The 19,319-nt window shown below is 44.7% G+C and overlaps 1 protein-coding gene across 5 annotated transcripts in view; it reads left to right on the top strand.

The window, feature by feature from the left end:
* The window catches only part of Arhgap17 (Rho GTPase activating protein 17), an 85,082-nt gene that overhangs the window by 45,070 nt on the left and 20,693 nt on the right, over positions 1-19,319 (top strand). For all 5 annotated transcript variants that reach the window (XM_052199784.1, XM_052199765.1, XM_052199774.1 and 2 more), the window contains exons 7-14: positions 1,481-1,592; positions 4,483-4,551; positions 4,708-4,789; positions 10,134-10,261; positions 11,464-11,575; positions 12,077-12,158; positions 15,008-15,088; positions 17,436-17,549. In XM_052199784.1, coding sequence (XP_052055744.1) covers positions 1,481-1,592; positions 4,483-4,551; positions 4,708-4,789; positions 10,134-10,261; positions 11,464-11,575; positions 12,077-12,158; positions 15,008-15,088; positions 17,436-17,549 — 780 coding nt within the window. The remainder of the gene's footprint in view (positions 1-1,480; positions 1,593-4,482; positions 4,552-4,707; positions 4,790-10,133; positions 10,262-11,463; positions 11,576-12,076; positions 12,159-15,007; positions 15,089-17,435; positions 17,550-19,319) is intronic.

Consider the following 19,319-nt stretch of genomic DNA (forward strand, 5'->3'; position numbering starts at 1 on the left):
CTGCTGTATGCTTGTCATATATTCACGTGTGTCTAGAACCCTGCATGACAGGCAGACCAGGGAGTATGCCCCAGTACTTAACATTTTTGCTTAGAAGAAAGAATGTGAACTGGTTAATTGGGTGAGGTCTTGTGTGTCCCTCACTGTGCTCTGCTAAGCAAAATATAGATGTTTATCAGGCATCAGCGTCTCAAGCACAGGATATCCAACATGGACTCTTACCATATGTCCAGAGTCATACTTGCTTAGTTAACCCAAGTGGGAGTTGGAGAGACTGCAGTGGTTGCATGTTCCTCGTTTGCTTGTTCTTGTTCCTGTGGCTCTGCTCTCCTGGAAGGAAAATGGTATCTGATGCAATGAGCACCTGTTGTATGTGCACTGCAAGAGCTGTACCTATCCCTTTCTGGTTTTGTTGTTTTGAGATAGGGTCTACATATAGCTCTGACTGTCCTGGAACTCACTGTGTAAATCAAGGTGGCCTCAAACTCATAGAGATGAGCTTGTCTCTGCTTCCTGAGTGCTGAGATTAAAGATGTGCCAACGCCATGCTCACCTACTTGTCCCTGCTTGTCCTCTCCTTTACTCTCTGTCCTAGTTCTGCAAGGTAGACAATATCCATCAGCTTCACCTAACAGATGTCAACCTAGGCAGTGATTACACACAGTTCCATAAGATGGAACTGCTCTTCACACGGACGTCACACTCCAAATTCTGTGCTCTTCTCAGACTCAGCACTGGCTGTTTGCTTCTTGGGAAACGTTCTGTGTACCACACTGGGAGTGGGGAAAAGGTGGCATCTGTGGGCAGGCAGCAGGTTGCTAGTGTGGGTTTTCATGCTGTGTCTGCATAGTATCTGTGTTTAAATTTTCAGTGAGTCCAGACATCTGCATTCAAACCGAAGCATATTTGAAAACCAAAACTAATGTTACAGATGCATTGTTCTCATCTGCCCCACCACTCTTGCTATGAGTATCTGGAGTGCTGCTATAGTTGCAGTAAAGTTCTAGCTTTTACTGCTAGAAGCAGTCTCAGGTCTCAAGAGGCAGAAAGGTGCATCATGAGGTGCATCAAGAGCAGGGACTTGTTGCAGATCATGTATAGGGAACGTTGTAGATCAAACCAGGAGGAAGGTGCTTCATGATTGGGCCCTGAAAAACAGAACTTCCTCAGAGGCTCCACTATGTTCTGGCAGTGGTGCATGACATAGGGTGTGCTTGGTTATGCTACCCCCAGTACTACAGGAGTCCTGCCTTGCAGAGACACTAGTACCTGGTTTTGCCTGCTTCTATTCTAGAACCTAAACATGAGGTTTTTTTCTGTCTGTCTGTCTGTCTGTCTGTCTGTCTGTCTGTCTGTTTTTAAAAGGGAATCAGCTCCTATCCCAATGGAGTCAGGCTGCAGGAAGGATTCCTCTTTAGTCCTGAATCCTAGTTGAGTTTTCTCAGCTCCTTCTCAGACTGGCTCTTCCTCTGTTTTGCAGATGGAACCAAGCACACAAGTCTTCAGGAACCAACTTTCAGGGGCTTCCATCCAAAATAGACACACTAAAGGAAGAGATGGATGAAGCTGGGAATAAAGTTGAACAGTGCAAGGTATGGGAGCCCCTGACTGGTAGACTTTCAGCCGCCTGCTGTTTGCTGTATAACTGGTAAAAAGTCTGTTGTAAGTTCGTCAGTGTTTTGCCTACTTCATATCAGAATATAATGAATGATATTGAAGAGTAGTTATATTTTCTAATACTATATAGATTATTTTATAATAAAAAAATAACAGTTTTAAAAATCCAACTAGGGTCTGAGTACATATTGCTTTTGCAGAGGACCCACATTGGGTGACTCACAGCCACTTGAAGCTCAAGCTTAAAGAAATTCGAACACCCTCTTCTGGCCTCTGCAGGCACCTGCACCCAAATGCTCATATCATACAGGACACATTCACATACATGTTCCTAAGTATAACTAAAATAAATCTAAAGAAATGCAAATGGGATGTTTAAAGAGAACTTGACTGAGCTTATTTATTTATAATGATGGGTTGAGAGAGAGAGGAAAGAAGATATAATATAAAGTTATAATTATAATGACATGACAGGGCTAGAGAGATGGCTTAGCAGTGAAGAGCACTGGCTCAGAGGTCCTGAGTTTAATTCCCAGCCCCCACATGGTGGCTCACAACCATCTGCAGTGGGATCCAATGCCCTCTTCCAGTGTGCATGAAGACAGTATAATAGTATAGGCTTTTAAATTATAAGCATGGTATCACATTATATAGTAAGTTGGTCACATTTACTTTAGTAAGGGAAGGGTTTTGCTATTTTAGTTTGGTTTTGGCTTTTGGGTTTTGAGACAGGGTCTTGTTTTGTAGCCCTAGTACACAAATACACATAAAAACAAATAAGGAAAAAATTCTTAAAAATAAGTAAATGACACGGGCAGTTTGTATGTTTAGAGTGGCACGTGTCCACGAATGCAACCGAGGTGAGGGAGGCACTTGTCTCTGGGGCCCTGGGAACTAGAGGCAAGCGTCTTACAGTGTCCTTTCCTACACCAGCCCAGTCCACACACTGCTCAGTTCTTCCCATGTACTGATGAGTGAACTTACTGAAATCCTCCCCTTTGCTGGCATATAATTCCTTACAAACACTGTCCTGAAGTGGCTTGAGCATGGTAGTAGATGCCTTTAATCCCAGCTCTCTAGAGGCAAAGGAGGATGAGTTCAAGGTCAGCCTGGTCTACATAGTGAGTTCCAGGACAGCTAAGCTGTATAGTGAGATCCTGTCTCCAAAATAAAGGAAAGGAGAGGAAAGGAAGGAAAAGGAGAGGAGAGGAAAGGAAAGGAAAGGAAGAAAGATACACCAGGCGCAGTGGGTTTCTAGTTCTTCTTTAACTCTCCTAGTTTCATGCTTAACAGTTTTCTGACCCTTGAATGTGCACAACTCCCACATCCCAACACGTCCAGCACAGGTTGTCCCCAGCTTTAGTTTCTATTTTATATTGACTTCATTTTTTCCCCTCTTTTTTTCTTAGGAGCAAGGTGAGAGCTTAGGAAATCCACTTTCTTGTTTTCTCATTTATTCTAAAGAGATACTTGTTGTTCCTAATGTGCATTTCTGAATAAGAATCCTCATATTACTTAGAAGATAGTGCCTTAAAGAGCTCACTCAAGATATACGTATAGTTTTCTAATATATGTGCTTCTTGTGTAAGATGTCTAGACACACATATTTTAAGACATGTATATTCAAATCCTGAATCTGTCCTTTAAATTTATGTCCTGAAGGTATAAGCCTGTAATTGCAGCTACTTGAGAGGGTAAGGCAAAAGATTACAAGTTCAGGGCCAGCCTAGGACTTTTGTGACACTTTGTTTAAAAGTAAAAAGTAGAATATGGGCTCAGCGGTAGAGATTGCGCAAGGCCTAAGATTCAAACCAGTATTGCAAGATAATAAAAATAACAGCAATTTTTACATAATCGATTAGTTTATATTAGTTCACATATTAAAAAATTTCAGCAGGAAGTGAAGATCTTTCTTCTGTCTATCTCTTAGTCCAGCATCTAATGCTGCTAACAGAAAACTACTGTTTCTAGTATCTTGCTTTTTTCCATACACACTTTTATATGTATGTGACAAGAGAAGTATGACCTTTTCCCTTCTTTTTGTTACCCAGAGCCCAAATGGTAATAAATGACAAACCATGTTTAGTACATTTGGCTTTCAAGAAGGAATGCCAGTATATATTTTGGTATCCTTTTTTTTTTTTTCTATTATAGTGATAAAATCCTCTAGCAAAAGCAACTTAAAGGAGAGGGGGCTTATTCTGTCATGGTGTTGAAGTCAAGATGGCAGGTGTTTGAAGCTACTAATCCCTTACATCCATGTGAAGAGCAGAGAATAAAGACTGTTGCTACATCGCTGACCCTTTAACATGTGGGGACATGTTGCCTCCCACTCTTAGGGTGGGTCTCCCACCTCAGTCTAATGAATGTAATCCTTCTCAGGCATTCCTACAAGGTTTGCAGGGTTCTTGCTTTGGAGGTAGGGTGGGGTTGGGTACTTGGATGCCTCTCTCTTCTATCTTTTTTGTATGTGTGAGGAGGTCAGAGGATACCCTTGGGCATTGCGCCTTCCCTTCCACTTGTCTGAGGCAGGTTCTGTTGTTTACCACTGTGTACCCAAAGCTAGCTGGCTCACAAGCTTCCGGAGAGTCTTCTGTCTGGACTACCATCTTCCTGTAGGCGTGCCGGACTTACAGATGTGTGCACAGTGCCCAGTTGCCCTCAGTCCTCATACTGTGAGGCAAGCGCTCTGCCCACTGGGCCATGTCCCTGTCAGAAAGCTTTCTGTATGTCATTGTGCATAGTTGTCACTTGGTCAGCAGGCATTTCACCTGTGGCTCTTGTCCTCCCTTTCATTTGATCTAAAAATCCCAGGGGTTGTTCTTCAGGTACTAGTTTCATATTAATAATGCATCTTCTCTCCAGGATCAACTTGCAGCAGACATGTACAACTTCATGGCCAAAGAAGGGGAATACGGCAAGTTCTTTGTGACGGTAAGCACCTTCCCTTGACTGAACCCTAACACGTTATAAAAATTGAATCATTTAAGCTTTTATGAATGAGTTCATTTTCAGTTTTGCTCAACCACTGTGTCCGTGTCCATCCAATGCTAACGTTACTTTTGTTTTTGAATGTGGGTCTGTTCTCAGTTATTAGAAGCCCAAGCAGATTACCATAGAAAAGCATTAGCAGTCTTAGAAAAGGCCCTTCCCGAAATGCGCGCCCATCAAGGTAATGTAACCCGCGTCTGCTGACGCCTCCTCTCCTCTGCCCCTCTGCCTCTGCTCTCTTCAGCCTGGCTCCTTTGCATGCCTTTCCTTGGGACAAAGCCTCTGCTTAGCATTTCCCAGTATAATTTCATCTTTCTTGCTGCATTTTCTAATTTCTTCCAAACTCAAATTAACACACTAATGGAATATTGCACTTCCGACATCTTCCATTGAAGAGAAACAGCCTCTCTGCTTCTTCCTCAGATTTGAAAATCTCTGCCATCTAATTACCCTTTCCAGTCAGTTCCATAGGGAGCATCCGTCTGTTCTGGAGAAATATTCCAGACTTACCAAGGAAGAGTGTGACAGGCCCACCCTTGATGCCTTGATGTTCACTGTGATCAGATTCCAAGGCCGTGGTGGCCACTCTAACCTTCCATAGTTATAGTCCCTGCTCTTACCAGCTCCACTGAAGCGCATAGCCCTTTTGTCCAGCAATGCTGTTTAATTTAAGTTGGATGTTTAAAGCCTCCCCCCAGTCTCAGCTCTTGCTATTGCTTCTCTGCAATTTACCATTAGAATAGTTATCAGTAGACATGGCAGAAGTTGTTGATTCTGTCATCTTTGGGACAGACTATACTTGTCCCCTGGTGTCTGAAAGGTTGACTCTCCAGAACAAAAGTCCCAGACTTCTAAGTGCCTTATGTAAAGCAGCATAATGTTTGCCAACACCCTCCACACACACATACCCATATATTAATCTCTAAATGATTTATATAATGTCCACTATAATAACTCAAGTGCTACATAAAGTTTTTAGCTTGCATTATTTGGGAACTAGTAATAAGAAAATGAAGGTCTCTACATATTCAGTACCGATCAGCCTTTTCCAGTTTCTTTCTCTTTCTCTCTTTCCCTATAGTACTGGGATGGAACACAAGGTCTTATATATATGAGGCAGGTGCTCTGTATACCACAACTGTTTGCCTACAGTTACAGGGAGCTGACTCTAGTTTTGTTTGGTGCATAGCTCCGACATTTGGAGCTTATGTTCCCTGTAGAGCAATTGGGCTTGTAAAGCCAGGGGATCTGACCAGGTGCTGAGCGTGGCAAGGTTGGCAAATGCTTATGTTCACCGCTGAGTGGGCAGCTGGTCCGCTAGAGGATTCCATATCGTGCCTTAAGTTTCAGGAAGCCCTGATGAGTTACTCTGTGCCTGGATGCTTGCACTATACAGTCAGGGCTCCTCTGGCCTGACTGAGTAGGGTCTTGAGCTATCGCAGGTGCAGTGCAGTGTCTCATTCCTGGGCCACTCTTTGTATGACAGGCTGTCGTTTCCTAATCACCCAGTTTCCCAGTTCCTGGATGATAGATTGTGTCTGAGCAACAAGTGCTTATCTTTCCAAGGGACAAAGTATTGCTGTCAAGTTCAGAGCATTGAGAACATGTTTGTGATATGTCCACTGCTGGTGGGGCCCTGTACGGGACAAGATGATCTGCAGATGTCATTCTCATCTTTGAATGGTGAACTGTGTTGGAAGAGTTGCATGTTAACATAAGCAGGATGTTGGAGTTCTTAGTCACCCTCATTCAGTGTTCGTCCCCAGAGAAACAGAAAGTCATGGGAGCAAAGAGGAGTTTAGTCTAGAAGAGGGACCACTGGGGTGTGAGGCACATAGCTGTGTGCTCTCCTTCCCAGGCCACGCCCTCTGGCTGCAGCCTGTCTCCCTGCCCACTTGCCTGTCTAGGTACTTACCTCTCTTTAGCCCTGCCTTTTCTTTGTAGCTGTCTTTCAGAAAGTCTCAGCATATCAGAAAATATCATACAGTGGGACCCTCCTGTCCCCAGGCCTGGGGACTGCAGTCCACCTTCAGTCAGCGAGTGCTTGTCCCGCCCTTCTTCCTGTTTTGAACTCATTCATGCTCATCTAATTTTGGTTCCTCATTTTCTGAGGGATCCTGGATGGCTTTTCACCTTCTTGTCTACCTTTCTATCCTTAGCCCTTTGCAGATTTGCTTCTGTGCCCACTCGGCTATTAAAGGAAATTACAACCCCTAAGGAGCAGCAACCCGCTTTTCCAAATCTTGGTATTGGACATAGCCCAGGCCAGCACTCTGCTAATGCTCTTCCTCATTCAGTCCTCCGTCACAGTTAGGATTCCACTTGTCTGATTCATTCCCCTCAGCAGAGAGCATTCTCTGAGGTCCGTCCTCACTCTTCCGCTCCTTTCCCTCCCTCATCCCTTTTCTCTAGAAATCCCCCATCCTGACACTTTCCCAGCACCAGCAGCACGGCACCGTTCGCACCTCTGGTTCCCTGGGTCTGGGCGCCCTTGCCCTTGACAGACCTCAGACAGCACGAGAGGCCTCCTGCCCCAGCCGCCTTTCCCTCCTGGTCTTCCAGAGCTGCCTTTTTTCACAGGCAGCTGTGAGGCCTGGGAGCTGGCACTCTCTGCCTACATCCCTGTGGCTAGGTTCTGGGTAGTTGGCACAGAGCTCCACCGTCCTTCCATTCCACCAGCTGCCCCCTGCCCCCCACACACACTCATTTCCGCGTGTCTCAGTGCTGCTCCCAGCCAGCTCCGTCACATGTGCTTGTCTGTTCCTTGATGCCTGAGTCCCTGCCTCACTTGCTTCCTTTGAGGAGCCTTCTCTAACCACTGCTGCCAGCACTAAGTACTTTGTCTCTGAAGTGCTGTCACATTGATGGTCTATACCAGAAGTCTCAAACAGCCTTAGATCATTCAAATATATTTTAAAAATTAGTTGTCATCGTTGAAAACCCAGACACTTAATTAACAGTGCTGACCTCTGCCTTCTTGGACTTTTCAAATATCTCAGCACAGCATACTTCCCCCTGTGGAAACCTGCATCCAGCTGTCAGAATGCTGTAGCCTTAGGCTCTCTAACCTGGCCCCCAGACCTGTCACCCCCAACAACTGTGTTTGTGACCCTTGTCTAGACCATTGATCGCCACATCCTAGCAATCTGTCCTGTCTCTCTAATGGCCGTTATATGTTTATGTGTGTGTGTTATGTGTCCATCACAGTCCAGTTGCTCTTACTAAGAAAATGAGGAGTCCTTAAGAATTTTGTGTGCCTTCTATGTGTACGTGACACATATAGGCCTGTTGCTTGAAGGCCAGCTCTGGAGCTAGAACTTGCCTTTGGAGTAGTATCTAGGCCAGAAGCTCTTGAGTGTTCCCTCTGTGATTATCACTTCAAAGTAAGTGGTAAGTCGTACTCTACTTGATGTTTACTAGAACATTCTAAGAGTAGACTGGAGTATGGTCATCTCTCAGTGATATTTGGGTCTCAGTTCTTGTCTTCTCATAGGAAAGTGACAGACATTAAAAACTTAAGCAGAAATTTATTTATTTAGCAAGACAAGTACTACAAAGAGAAACTGAAGTGGGCTGCCCCAAAGGCTGGAAGCAGCAAGGTGGGCCCTGTGTCATTGATTTTAAAGTCTTCATAAATGTTTATGCGGTAGGGACATATTTATGGGGAAAGATGGCCATTGTCTCACCCCGAATCCCAGTAGACTGGATCTCCCTTTAGGGTTCTTTGTGTGGTTCTCTGATCAGGTTCACAGAGGGCCAGAGATGCAGGCCCTTTGTTGGTGATGAGTGTAGGGAGATGTCCCAGCCTCCTAATGTTCAGTGTAGTAGTAAAGACCCCTGTGCAGCTTCAAGGACATTTCACCATGGGGCATCTGCCTGGTAAGACACAGCCACCAAAACACTGCTGTAGTTTTCTTGGTTACCTCATTTCTAACTCCCTTTTGAGATTCAAGGTCTATGATTGAACTCATAACTGTCTGTCAAGATACATTGCTATTTTAAAAATTATGATTTGTTTTAGCATGAGGCTGGGACTATGGTTTTACAGTAGACTGTACAAACAGGAAATAGGACTTGGGTAGGGTATTAGACTTCTTCCCCCCAGCTTGTGTCTATCTTCTGTTTGACATCAGCATCTCAGGTTGGACATATTGTAGAAACACTTAGGTGCAAACCCAAGTACCTCCTATGTATCCATGAATGATAAAGAGAATGGTCACATGCTATTTTGAGCATAGTTGACCATCTTTGCTTTAGGTAAAAGGAACAGAGTAAGATCTAGCCTTCAAGAGAACTGTTATAGACCTGTCTTGTGAAATAGGACAGGACCCTCACATAGTTTCTTTCCTGTTAGAAAGTTCCTTGGGCCAAGGCTAGGACCTGGCCAGGCGTGAAGAGCTGAGAATGGCAGATCCCGAGGTTTGTGTCTGTGTCCACTGTCTTCCACACCTTTCCTCACTCCTGCTTGCTGTCATTTTAAACTTTTCATTAGTTTTAGGCCTGTGGATCTGTGGCATTTGTGTTTCCCCCTTCCTCTCTGAATGGTGCAAGGGGCCCCACCCCTCTCAGGGAGGTGAGGGAGGGAAGTATCACTGGACAGCCCTGTTCAGATCCAGCCCTCCAATAGCAGTTTGGCGACAGGAGGGGCATCTGTCAGACTGGGAAGGATGTATACTCTTCTTTAGCTGACCAGGATCATGTATTGGTTTCTGTATACTTCCAAGGTAGCACTAGAGCTCTGTAGTGTCCACAGACAGGCCAGACCTGCCAAGAACTCATTATCTAATTTAGCATGTCCATGTTCTAAATTCCTCTGACTGCTTTATTGTACATATTTCTGTGGAGCTACCTTAGATCTGTAGTATATGAAATGGCCTGTGGCCTAAAAGTCATCGGAAACACTTGCTGCCGTCAGCACAGCCTTCATCCTAAGCTACTTGGGAACCTCAGATGCCTCAGTTTTTCTGCTTAGGGTTTTTTAATTGGGTATAGGTTGGCGAGCAGTACTGTGTGTCTCAGCATGGCCCTGCTTTGTGTTCACATTGTCCTCTGTTGGTTTTGACACCCCTGTTTGGAATGCTAAGGATTTTCCTGCTTTCATGTGATGGAGTCTTTTTCTTGTCCTCTACCCATGAGGCAGTACTTCTTTGTGTGGCTAGAGTACATTTATTTTCAGTAAAGTTGCTGTGCTCAGATGTAGCCTTCGTTTTAATGCAAGGCCTCTGACTCCATCCACATGTGTTGGCAGCATATAGTGGCATCCATGACCATCATCAGCATCAACCCTGGCAAGTCGTGCCATGTGGCATGTTAGGGCCTCTATCCACCAGTGACTGTCCCAGACTGACACATGTCTGTGCTCCCATAGTTGCTAAATGACAAAAGCTCACCAGATGTCTGAGTGTTTCTCTTCTCCTGATCCTCAGTCACCCTTAGTTTTCTAGGGAGTCCTTGGGTGCTATAGAAAGTAAATGTCCAGAATTCATGAGGTGTCCAAAGGTCTTACCAACTGTTTACTGCTCTAGATAAGTGGGCAGAGAAGCCAGCCTTCGGTACACCTCTGGAGGAACACCTGAAGAGGAGTGGGCGTGAGATCGCTCTTCCTATTGAGGCCTGCGTCATGTTGTTGCTGGAGACTGGCATGAAGGAGGAGGTGAGGGGCACCTCAGGTCCTACCTGCCAAATCCTTTGACTCTTTCTCTGTCCAGATCACCACCCTCACACACGTTCATTTAACAGCCACTATGGAGGTATAGACCAGTGGCTTTCAAACCTTTGATCCCCATGACCCACATTTTCCAATGAGTCTATGAACCTTTATTCAATAAATAAAGTGGGGCCTCAGAACAATGGGTGCTTGTTCTGCTTGCAGTGTACTCTGACCTTTAACCGTCCTCTCTTTCCTTTTGAGTTCTGTTTATGAATTGGGACAATGCTCTGATGGCCAAGAATGCATGATCTCTTGTTCATGACAGTCTTGAATTGTGTGTGCTGTGCAGTGATTTTAATGGGTACATGTATGTATTGTATAAGATCCATACCAAAAATACACACATGAACCAAGCAGGGCAGCTCTTAGTCCTACGTACATAGAGATAAGCATGCAAGAAGTTCATGCAGGACAAAGCCAGATTCAAAATACAATATACTTTATCCTTTGAAGAACCTTCTGTTACAGTCTCATACACAGAGAACAACAGAGGCTCTGTAGGTGAACCACACAGCAAGTTTTTGCAGATATAATTTTGGCATCTAATCCAGCCCAAATCAAGGCCATCTAGAAACTCTCATGTTGGCTTCTGGTGCCCAACTCAGCTTTTACTAGCTCCAGGGCCTGCTTCTGCACTGGGCCTGCTCTTGCTTTCCGGGAGAGCAATGGCACTGTTGGTTGTGATCAGCACTGCCACTTCCCGTGCTCCTCCCCAGTGAAGTCTCTGGGTGTGTGAAGGGCTGAGAAGCCTGCTGGCACTGCTTGAGCCTAAGGCTCCTGGATTCTGGCCCTGCCTTTATACACTGGCTGCGCTTGGCTGATTCTCTGTGTGCTCACATTTAAGTTAGTGAAAGTGACATGCAATCTACTCTACTTTCCCTGAGATAATCAGGTTTTTAAAATAACTAAATTTATAAAATATGTAGTAGTCAGTACTCAGTACTATGAAAGAAAAAACTTTCAATAGATCAAGAACAGGCATTAAGAAGGTCTGTGTCCTGTCTGTCACCATACACTAGGCACATGTGCATTCTTCATTCCTTGGAATAGGGTTGTGAGGTGGGCAGTGTGGCTCTCACAAGCAAGATGAAGTTCCCCAGGGTGAGACTCAGCTCTGACTGGCTGCTGGCGCTTTGTTTCTTTAGGGCCTTTTTCGGATCGGAGCTGGAGCCTCCAAGTTAAAGAAGCTGAAAGCTGCTCTCGACTGCTCCACGTCTCACCTGGATGAGTTCTACTCAGACCCCCATGCTGTCGCAGGTGAGCTCCAGGGACTGTGCTGAGCAAGCCTCGGCTCAGGTCACCAGCTGAAAGAACAGTTGTCATTTGAGGAGTGAGCAGTCCAATGAAAGATTCCCCTGATTAAGTCTCCTAATGCCCTGCGTGTGTACACGCATGTGTACCTGTCTCTTCTTTCTGAGTTCTTCCCCTCCCCCATCCCCCATTGTTAAGCAAAGGTGAAGATATCGTGCATGTATTTATTGTGGAGATTACTTGGAACCTCCTTCCTATCACCTATGACCTATTTGCCTGGAGAAATTATGTATGTTAATAGAATTACCTTACAGCTAATTTTATTTTAGTTGCTCTTAGTGTATTTTTGTAAGGAACTGAGTTTCTTTTCTGAGGTTTTATTCTCTTAAGCACAGCTGCCCAATTATAATTTGTTCTGTGTAGCTTGGAATACTTGGAATACTTTCATTTGTAAACAGATGCAGTTTTGGCCCTACTGCATACTCAAGAGTGTGTTCATGGTTTCAGGTGCTTTAAAGTCCTATTTGCGGGAATTGCCTGAGCCCTTAATGACATTCAGTCTGTATGAAGAATGGACACAAGTGGCAAGGTAAGGTTAAAGTGTTCAGAGTCTTAAAGTTCAACGGAATGATGTGACACTGTGCCCCACTTGTAAGTACACTCAGGAATCATAATGGGACACTGAACTAGCATGTATAGGGATGGCCCTGTTCTACCTGCATCCAGAGTGACCGTGCTTAGTATTGTTAGCATAGAAAGCCGGTGTGACTTCATCCACATTGGTGAATTGCTAGTTCAAACCCTGCTGTGGTGAAAACAGTTCTGCAAGTGAGGCATTGTGGGGTGTCTGTGCTGCTGCTTGGAGGCTTAGCTGTTCAGCAATAGGACGGGAGTCTTCCTTGCTGTAAGAGTATTTTCCCAGTGTCCACTGAGTGCTAGAGTGAGCACATGCCCCCTCCCCCCGCCATTCTTTTTATTTATTTGTTTACATCCCAAACACTGCTCCCCCTCCCTATCCCTCCCTCACTGACTCCCTTCCCCCTATCCTCCCTCCCCTTCTCCTCTGAGAGGGTGAGACCCGCCTGTGTATCCCCCGACCCTGGCACATCAAGTCTCTGCCAGATTAGATGCATCCTCTTCCACTGAGGCCAGACAGGGCAGCCTTGGAGACTGAGCTGCCTGAGTGCTGTGCGTGTGTCTGGGGCCTTGTGCCAGCCCGTGTGTGTTCTCTGGTGGCTCAGCCTCCGAGAGCGCCCAGGGGGTCCAGATTTGTTGGCTCTGTTGATCTTCCTGTGGAGTTTCCATCTACTTTTGACCCTTCAATCCTTTCCCCAACTCTTCCATAAGTGTCTCTGACCTCCTTAGGTATCTGCTTCTGTTTCTGTCCACTGCGGGGTGGAGCCACTCAGATCACGGTTAATGTCAGAGATTGGTGTTTGCCCATGGCATAGGTTTTGAGTTGTGTGTTATTGGTTGGCCTTTTCTTCCGTCTCTATTCCATCCCTGCATTTTAAATAGGACAAATTTTGAGTCAAAAGTTTAGTGGGTGGGTTGGTGTCCCTATCCTTCCACTGAGTTCCTGCCTGGCTACAGGGGGTGGCCTCTTCAGGTTCCATGTCCCTATTGTTACGCATCTCAGCTAAGGTCACCTGCATTGACTCCTGGGAGCCTCCCCACCCCACCCCAGGCAGCTGCAGATTTCCATTCATTCTCCTGGCCTACTGGGTCTCTCTCCTGTCTCTCCCCACACCTGATCCTGTCCCCACCGTTTCCCTCCCCCTCCTCTAGACCCTCCCAGCTTTCTCCCTCCCTCTACCTCCTGTGACTATTTTGTTTTTTCTTCTAAGTGTTATTCAAGCATCCTTGCTTCGTTCTTAACAAGCATCAAGCATCCAGAACACGCACCTGTTCTTGTTACTTCATTGTATAGATACAGGAACTGGGAGCTAGACCAAGCCATTGTCAGAGCTGGTATCCAGATGGAGACAGGTCTTCCCTGAAGGCTCTGCCCATTGTTTGATCATTTCTACACTGCCTCTCCCTCTCCCCCCCACCCCCCAGCTTCCACATGCCCAGTAACAGGACAGTATGTGCTAAATGCTATCAGCTTCTCCTTGGCCAGTCCAATGATCTCCTTGTTACCGTCTCACTTTATTTCTTAATTATCTAATTCTTCAGTCCTGGGAAAGGAAGGACCAGTCTCAACTCCACCCCTGCCCCTCCCCTTTAGTTTACCCTTTGTGGGGATCACAGTGCTGTTTCTCAGGATCTGCAGTCACTGTGGCCTAAGACTTTCTCCCTGGTAGGTGCTGAGGTTTTAAGTTCCTAAGTTCTCAGGATGTCCTGGGACTGAGTTAAATGAATCAAGAATCAGCATCAGTAGAATTGCTTGTGTAGAGTAGCCTCAAGTATCCTCTAGACTCCTTTACAATTCTTCCTTAAGGTGAAGGCATCCGCCTGCTGGCAGACAGGTGCTGTAGTTGAGAAATGTCAGCATGGGCCTCCATTCTATTGGCTCGGTGGCTGGCCTCTAAGGTATAGTAAGGCACCCCTCTGTTCTGCAGCACATCAGCATTCGTGGGCAGCTTTTCACTCTGTGTGGTGGACAGAGTTGCCACTCCGTGGGTTCTTTTCTTTCCATCTTGTGTTTATGGGGGGTTATCCATCTAAGCTGCGTAGAAACAGAACTCTTGTAACTGTTTCACACAGGAATTAGCTCAAACAGCAAGAAAGACCTGAGGTCTGGGCCCCTGGGAGCTTGACAGCTGATCTGTGACTTGGTTCTCTTTATGTTAAGGAAAGCTAGGCCTCATAATGCTCCTATCAATATACAGATTCCTTGACAGAATTTTCAGTGGCGTCTTCAGTGCCAAGCTTGGGGCAGGATCACAGGGTTCTGCCTCTAGCCTTGAGATCATTTAACAGAATCAACAGTAGGTGAAGTGAAGTACCTGCTCCCTGTCAAGTAGTGTGGAACTGGGATTTGACTTCAAACCTGTTTATTTCAAAGATGAATGCTACCGTCCAGTTTTGAAAACAGATGAAAGTCACTGTTGATAAAGACATGTGTTAGCTTTCTGCTATAAGAAGCATGTGACCTAAAGGAGGGCAGGTTTATTGTGGCTTGGAGTCATTCAGTTCCTGTTGCTTTAGGCTATGGCTACCCCACACATTATGGTGGTAGAAGAAGCCTGTTTACCTCATTCTGGGAAGTAGAGAAGCAGGTAGGGACTGACCTCCTAACACTTCCCCCTAGGATCCAAGCCCTCCAACTAGGCCCTACTTCAGAAATGATTGCCTAAGAGCAAGCATCCCAGACTGAGGATCAAGCCTTTATCTCTCTTTGAGAGATATTTCAGATCTGAGCTATAATAACACATTAATATGGGTATTAGTTATGTGTGCTTTTATATACTTTTGTGTATATTTCTTTCCTAGTGTGCAGGATCAAGACAAAAAACTTCAGTATTTATGGACAATATGTCAGAAGTTGCCGCCACAAAATTTTGTTAACTTTAGGTATGTATTTGAGTTTGTTTTTCTGTTGCAGTGATAAACATCATAATCAAAAGTTACTTAGAGTAAGAAAAGGTATATTTGGCTTACAGATTGCAGTCTGTCACTGAGGGAAGCTGAGGCAGAAACTCAGGGCAAGAACCTGGAGGTGTAAGAATCAGAGCATGGAAGACTTGTTTTCTGGCTTAGTCCCAGACTTATGCCTAGCTCTCTTACACAGCCTGGGCCAACCTACCAGGATGGCACTGTCTGCAGTAGGTTAGGCCCTCCTACATCAATCATTAATCAAGAAAAAGCACCACAGACTTATCCACAGGCCAGTTTGATAGATGATGCATTTCCTAAGTTGAGGGTCCCTCTTCCCAGGTCTGTCAAGTTGACATCAAATTAGCCATCACAATATATATGATTCTATGAAGGAAGGTATGGTAACCCTGGTTCCTCCAAGATGACCCTAACTCTGGCATGCTTGGCACATTCAAAAGGCATGCACACTAATATGGAGCTGCTGGGATGAGATGGGCGTGCATGCACTGCTGAGGACTAATGTGTAGGTGATGTTGGTATAAAGAAATGTAGATGCTCTGATCAATTTGACCCTGCAGCTATTAGCAAAAACATTGCTGTGAAAAGCTTTGGTGACTATATGTTGTATTTGGAGTCCAAGCTGTCCCGGAGATAAATGCAATTAATACGTAGTTACTGATTCTGTGGCCGTTCATAGAAAATAGAGCCCAAATCACTGTACAGTAGAGATTATATTTCAGTACATTATTAAATATGTCTCTAAGAAAATTCCTCATGGGACAAACTTCTGGGACTTCTCTTTCTCTTGGATTTCTATGCTTGGTAGAGGCATAGATGAATGATAGCCCCGGGAAATTGTCAGTTAAAACCAAGCCAAAGGTCTAACAATGAGACTCAGTGAGCAGAGGCCCTTACTGCTGAGCCTGAGAAGCTGCGTAGAGTTCCTGGCACCTACAAGATAGAGGGAGAAAATAACTCCTGCACGATGTGTCCTCTGTCTTCTCCCTCCCTGTCCCCACTACTCTTTCTCTCTGATACACACATTGGAATAAATTAATTAAAATTAAAAAAAAAAAAACTCTTAAAATCAGACAACTTTTTTTAAGCAATTCATTTAAAATCCACTCTCCAGGTGACTTGTGTGACGTGTTCCCTGACCTCAAACTTGGTCTTGGTCTTTATCTCAGCTGCGTTAGATGCTCCCTGTGCACATGTAAAGGACTGGCTTGGCCTTGTGAGTTGTTACTCTTCTCTGTGACATCGCATTGATTACAAGCCTGGCTCAGAATGGCAGATAAAAGAAATCTGTCTATGTGATGTGGTGGGAGAGCTTAGTATGTTGAGGTTTGATCTTTTAGCTTGCATCTTTTTCTCTGTAACTTTTACTAATCATTCCTTAAATAATAAGAAGGATATTCTGATGGCTCCAAGCTAAAAATATACACACTGAAAAATCTCTGTGTATCTTCTTCATCTGAGATACAGTATTGACAATTTCTTCAATGTCTGTCTACTCTACAAGAGCTTGTGTGTGTGTGCTTGTGCATGCAGGCATGTGAAGTGCATTCATACATATTTTTCTCTCATTGATCACTTTTTAAAAATAATATTTTTATTTTTTGAGAATTTCAAATATGTGTCCAACCCATTGTGACTGTGTCTACCCCATTCATGCACCCATCTTCCCCTGAGCCCCTTTGTTTTCAGCTGGAATGATATGTGTATTTTATGTATCATTCTCTCCCTTGCCTGCTTTGCTACATATCTTTGCCTAATACATCCTAGAGATTTTTCTGAATGATTTTTTCGGTCACATAGTATTTTACTGCAGATCAAGATAGACTATAATTTACCTAATTAATTCCTTATTCATAGATAACTTGGTTGTTCATGTTTCATTTTTATACTACTTATGTGTAACAACATATGTCTATGTGATAAATATTTTCATAATTAAAATGAAGGCTTTCAAATAGTGTCCTTTTTTAAAACGACCTTTTTATTAAATATATATTGGGTCCACTATTAATCAGGTTAATTAATGTAGGGGCAAAGTAAGTAGATTTTAAAAGAAAAATAAATTAGAAATTGGTGTGGTTAAGTTGGTGTGGTGATGTTGGACATGTGTTCTCCTTCCAAGCCTTCAGTAATCTGTTTTGAATAAAGTACATGAGGAGTGTGAGTAGCACTCCACATGAGGCCGGCCCCACTCAGTGCCAGCCTGTTGAAGTACCTGAGCCATGTGTGCCCCGCACAGAGACAGCGCAGCAGGGACACTCCACAGTGCTCAGAGATGCTCCCGCCCTTCTGTTTTGTCTCACAGGTATTTAATCAAGTTCCTTGCAAAGCTTGCCCAGACCAGTGACGTTAATAAAATGACTCCTAGCAACATAGCCATCGTGCTGGGCCCTAACCTCCTGTGGGCCAAACAAGAAGGGTAAGTGGTTCTCCCACCTGGTGCTTAAGCTTCTCCTTCCTGGTGCTTAGCATGGGTGGTGACAGATTTCAAGAGACAGACTCAAACTGGAGGTGACTTCAGAGTGTTCTGAAGTTGCCTTCCCAGCCAGCTCATGTTTGGAAGACATAGCTGTGCACTCGGTGTTAACTCCTGTGCAGATGACACAGAAACACAGGAGACATTGTCCCTACCTAAGAGAGCCTCCACTCCTGAGTTCCGAGTAGTTAGGCAGCTTAGCAGCCCCTGTATGATGCAGCAAGACACGCTCTGTATATGTACCAAGGGATAGACCAAGCCCTTAAGTGTCTCTAGCTAGGCCTAAGAATTTAACTGACAAAAAGCAAATTGACAAGAGAAAACTAGGTTTTTGCGAGTACATAGGAAAATGAAGGCACAAAGAAACACCCACATGTTGCTCTAGCCGAGCGAGCAGTGTTGTAGTCTGTGAACATGTAGCAAGAGACCATGGACTGGACAGTTGAGTGTAGACATGTTAGGAGAACAAGGATTGTCACAACAGTTTATTTATACAGATTGGCCTCATCATTCCGTCATCCAAAAAGAATGTTTCTTTTATCCAGTGTGGGGAAGGTGTCTTTTATATCTCCTGTCCTCAGGAAAGAAAAAGAAAGCCAGAACCCGCTCTGGCATCTGCTGTTCTCACGTGCTTTTACCTCAGCATAGCCCTATCCCACTGGGGCACAGTGTAGGTAAGAGGGTGTGGCAGCTGAGAAGGCTGGTGAGCACCCTCCTCTGGGAGTAACACTTGTTCACCTTAGTGAATGAATAGTTTCCTGCCCTTGGTACTGAGACCAGAGAAGGCACCATCGTGAGGCACAGCTTCGATTCTCCCTTTGAGGACAGTATATATGGTCCTAGAAAACTGGAAGATGCCTTGACAGACAGAGGTGGAATGTGAAGGGCCTCGTGTATATGGCTGACTGGTTAGAAACTTACTCTCCTGGGTCCTATGGGAATTGTCAAGGCTCCTGTTCTGTTGTTAATATAAAATGTCCTTCATACAATCATGTTTCAAACATCTGTTTCCCAGGTCGTGGTACTGTTTTGTGGGGTTGTAGAGAAGTAGGGCCTGTTGTTGAGAGGCAGGTTTTCAGGGGTCATCTTTGAACCCTGAATACCTGGCCCCTGCTTCACCTCCATATGAAGATCCTTCCCAAAACTATTCTGCTGCCATGACAGTTCTTTCACCTGTATGGTAGAAACCGTGAGCCCAAACAAGTCTTTGCTTCCTTGAGTCACTTTGCCATAGCAATGTGAAAGTAACTAATACTATCCTAAGCAGAATGACTTCACAGTGTTGCCTTTAGGAAGCCTTTGCTGGCTGAGCCGTGTGGGTTAACTTGAAGAGATAGACATGAGGGCTCAGCTGGGGAAGCAGGTGCCATCTGAGGATGCTGAGTCTGAAAAGAGCCAGTAATTCGCCTGGAGCTCTGTGGCGGGATGGTGGTGGGGTTTAAGCACTGGCTGCAAAGTCCTGTCCTACCTGTCACTTCCTTATTGCTGCTGACCAGCTTAACAAATCAGTCATTCAATTGCTAGTGTATGCAGTTTTGTTTCATTAAATAGTTGTAAGCATACAGTGTCATAAACAAAATTACAGTTAAGTAGGAAGATGGGCTAAGTGCATAGATCATATAGCAAATAAACCCGTGACCAAAGATACCCACATAGAAAGTAATGCAAGACTTTAGCTGTGGGGACAAGAAGAATCCTCAGAGGAAAACAGAC

Source organism: Apodemus sylvaticus, chromosome 1 (assembly GCF_947179515.1).
Source record: "Apodemus sylvaticus chromosome 1, mApoSyl1.1, whole genome shotgun sequence".
NCBI lineage: Eukaryota > Metazoa > Chordata > Mammalia > Rodentia > Muridae > Apodemus > Apodemus sylvaticus.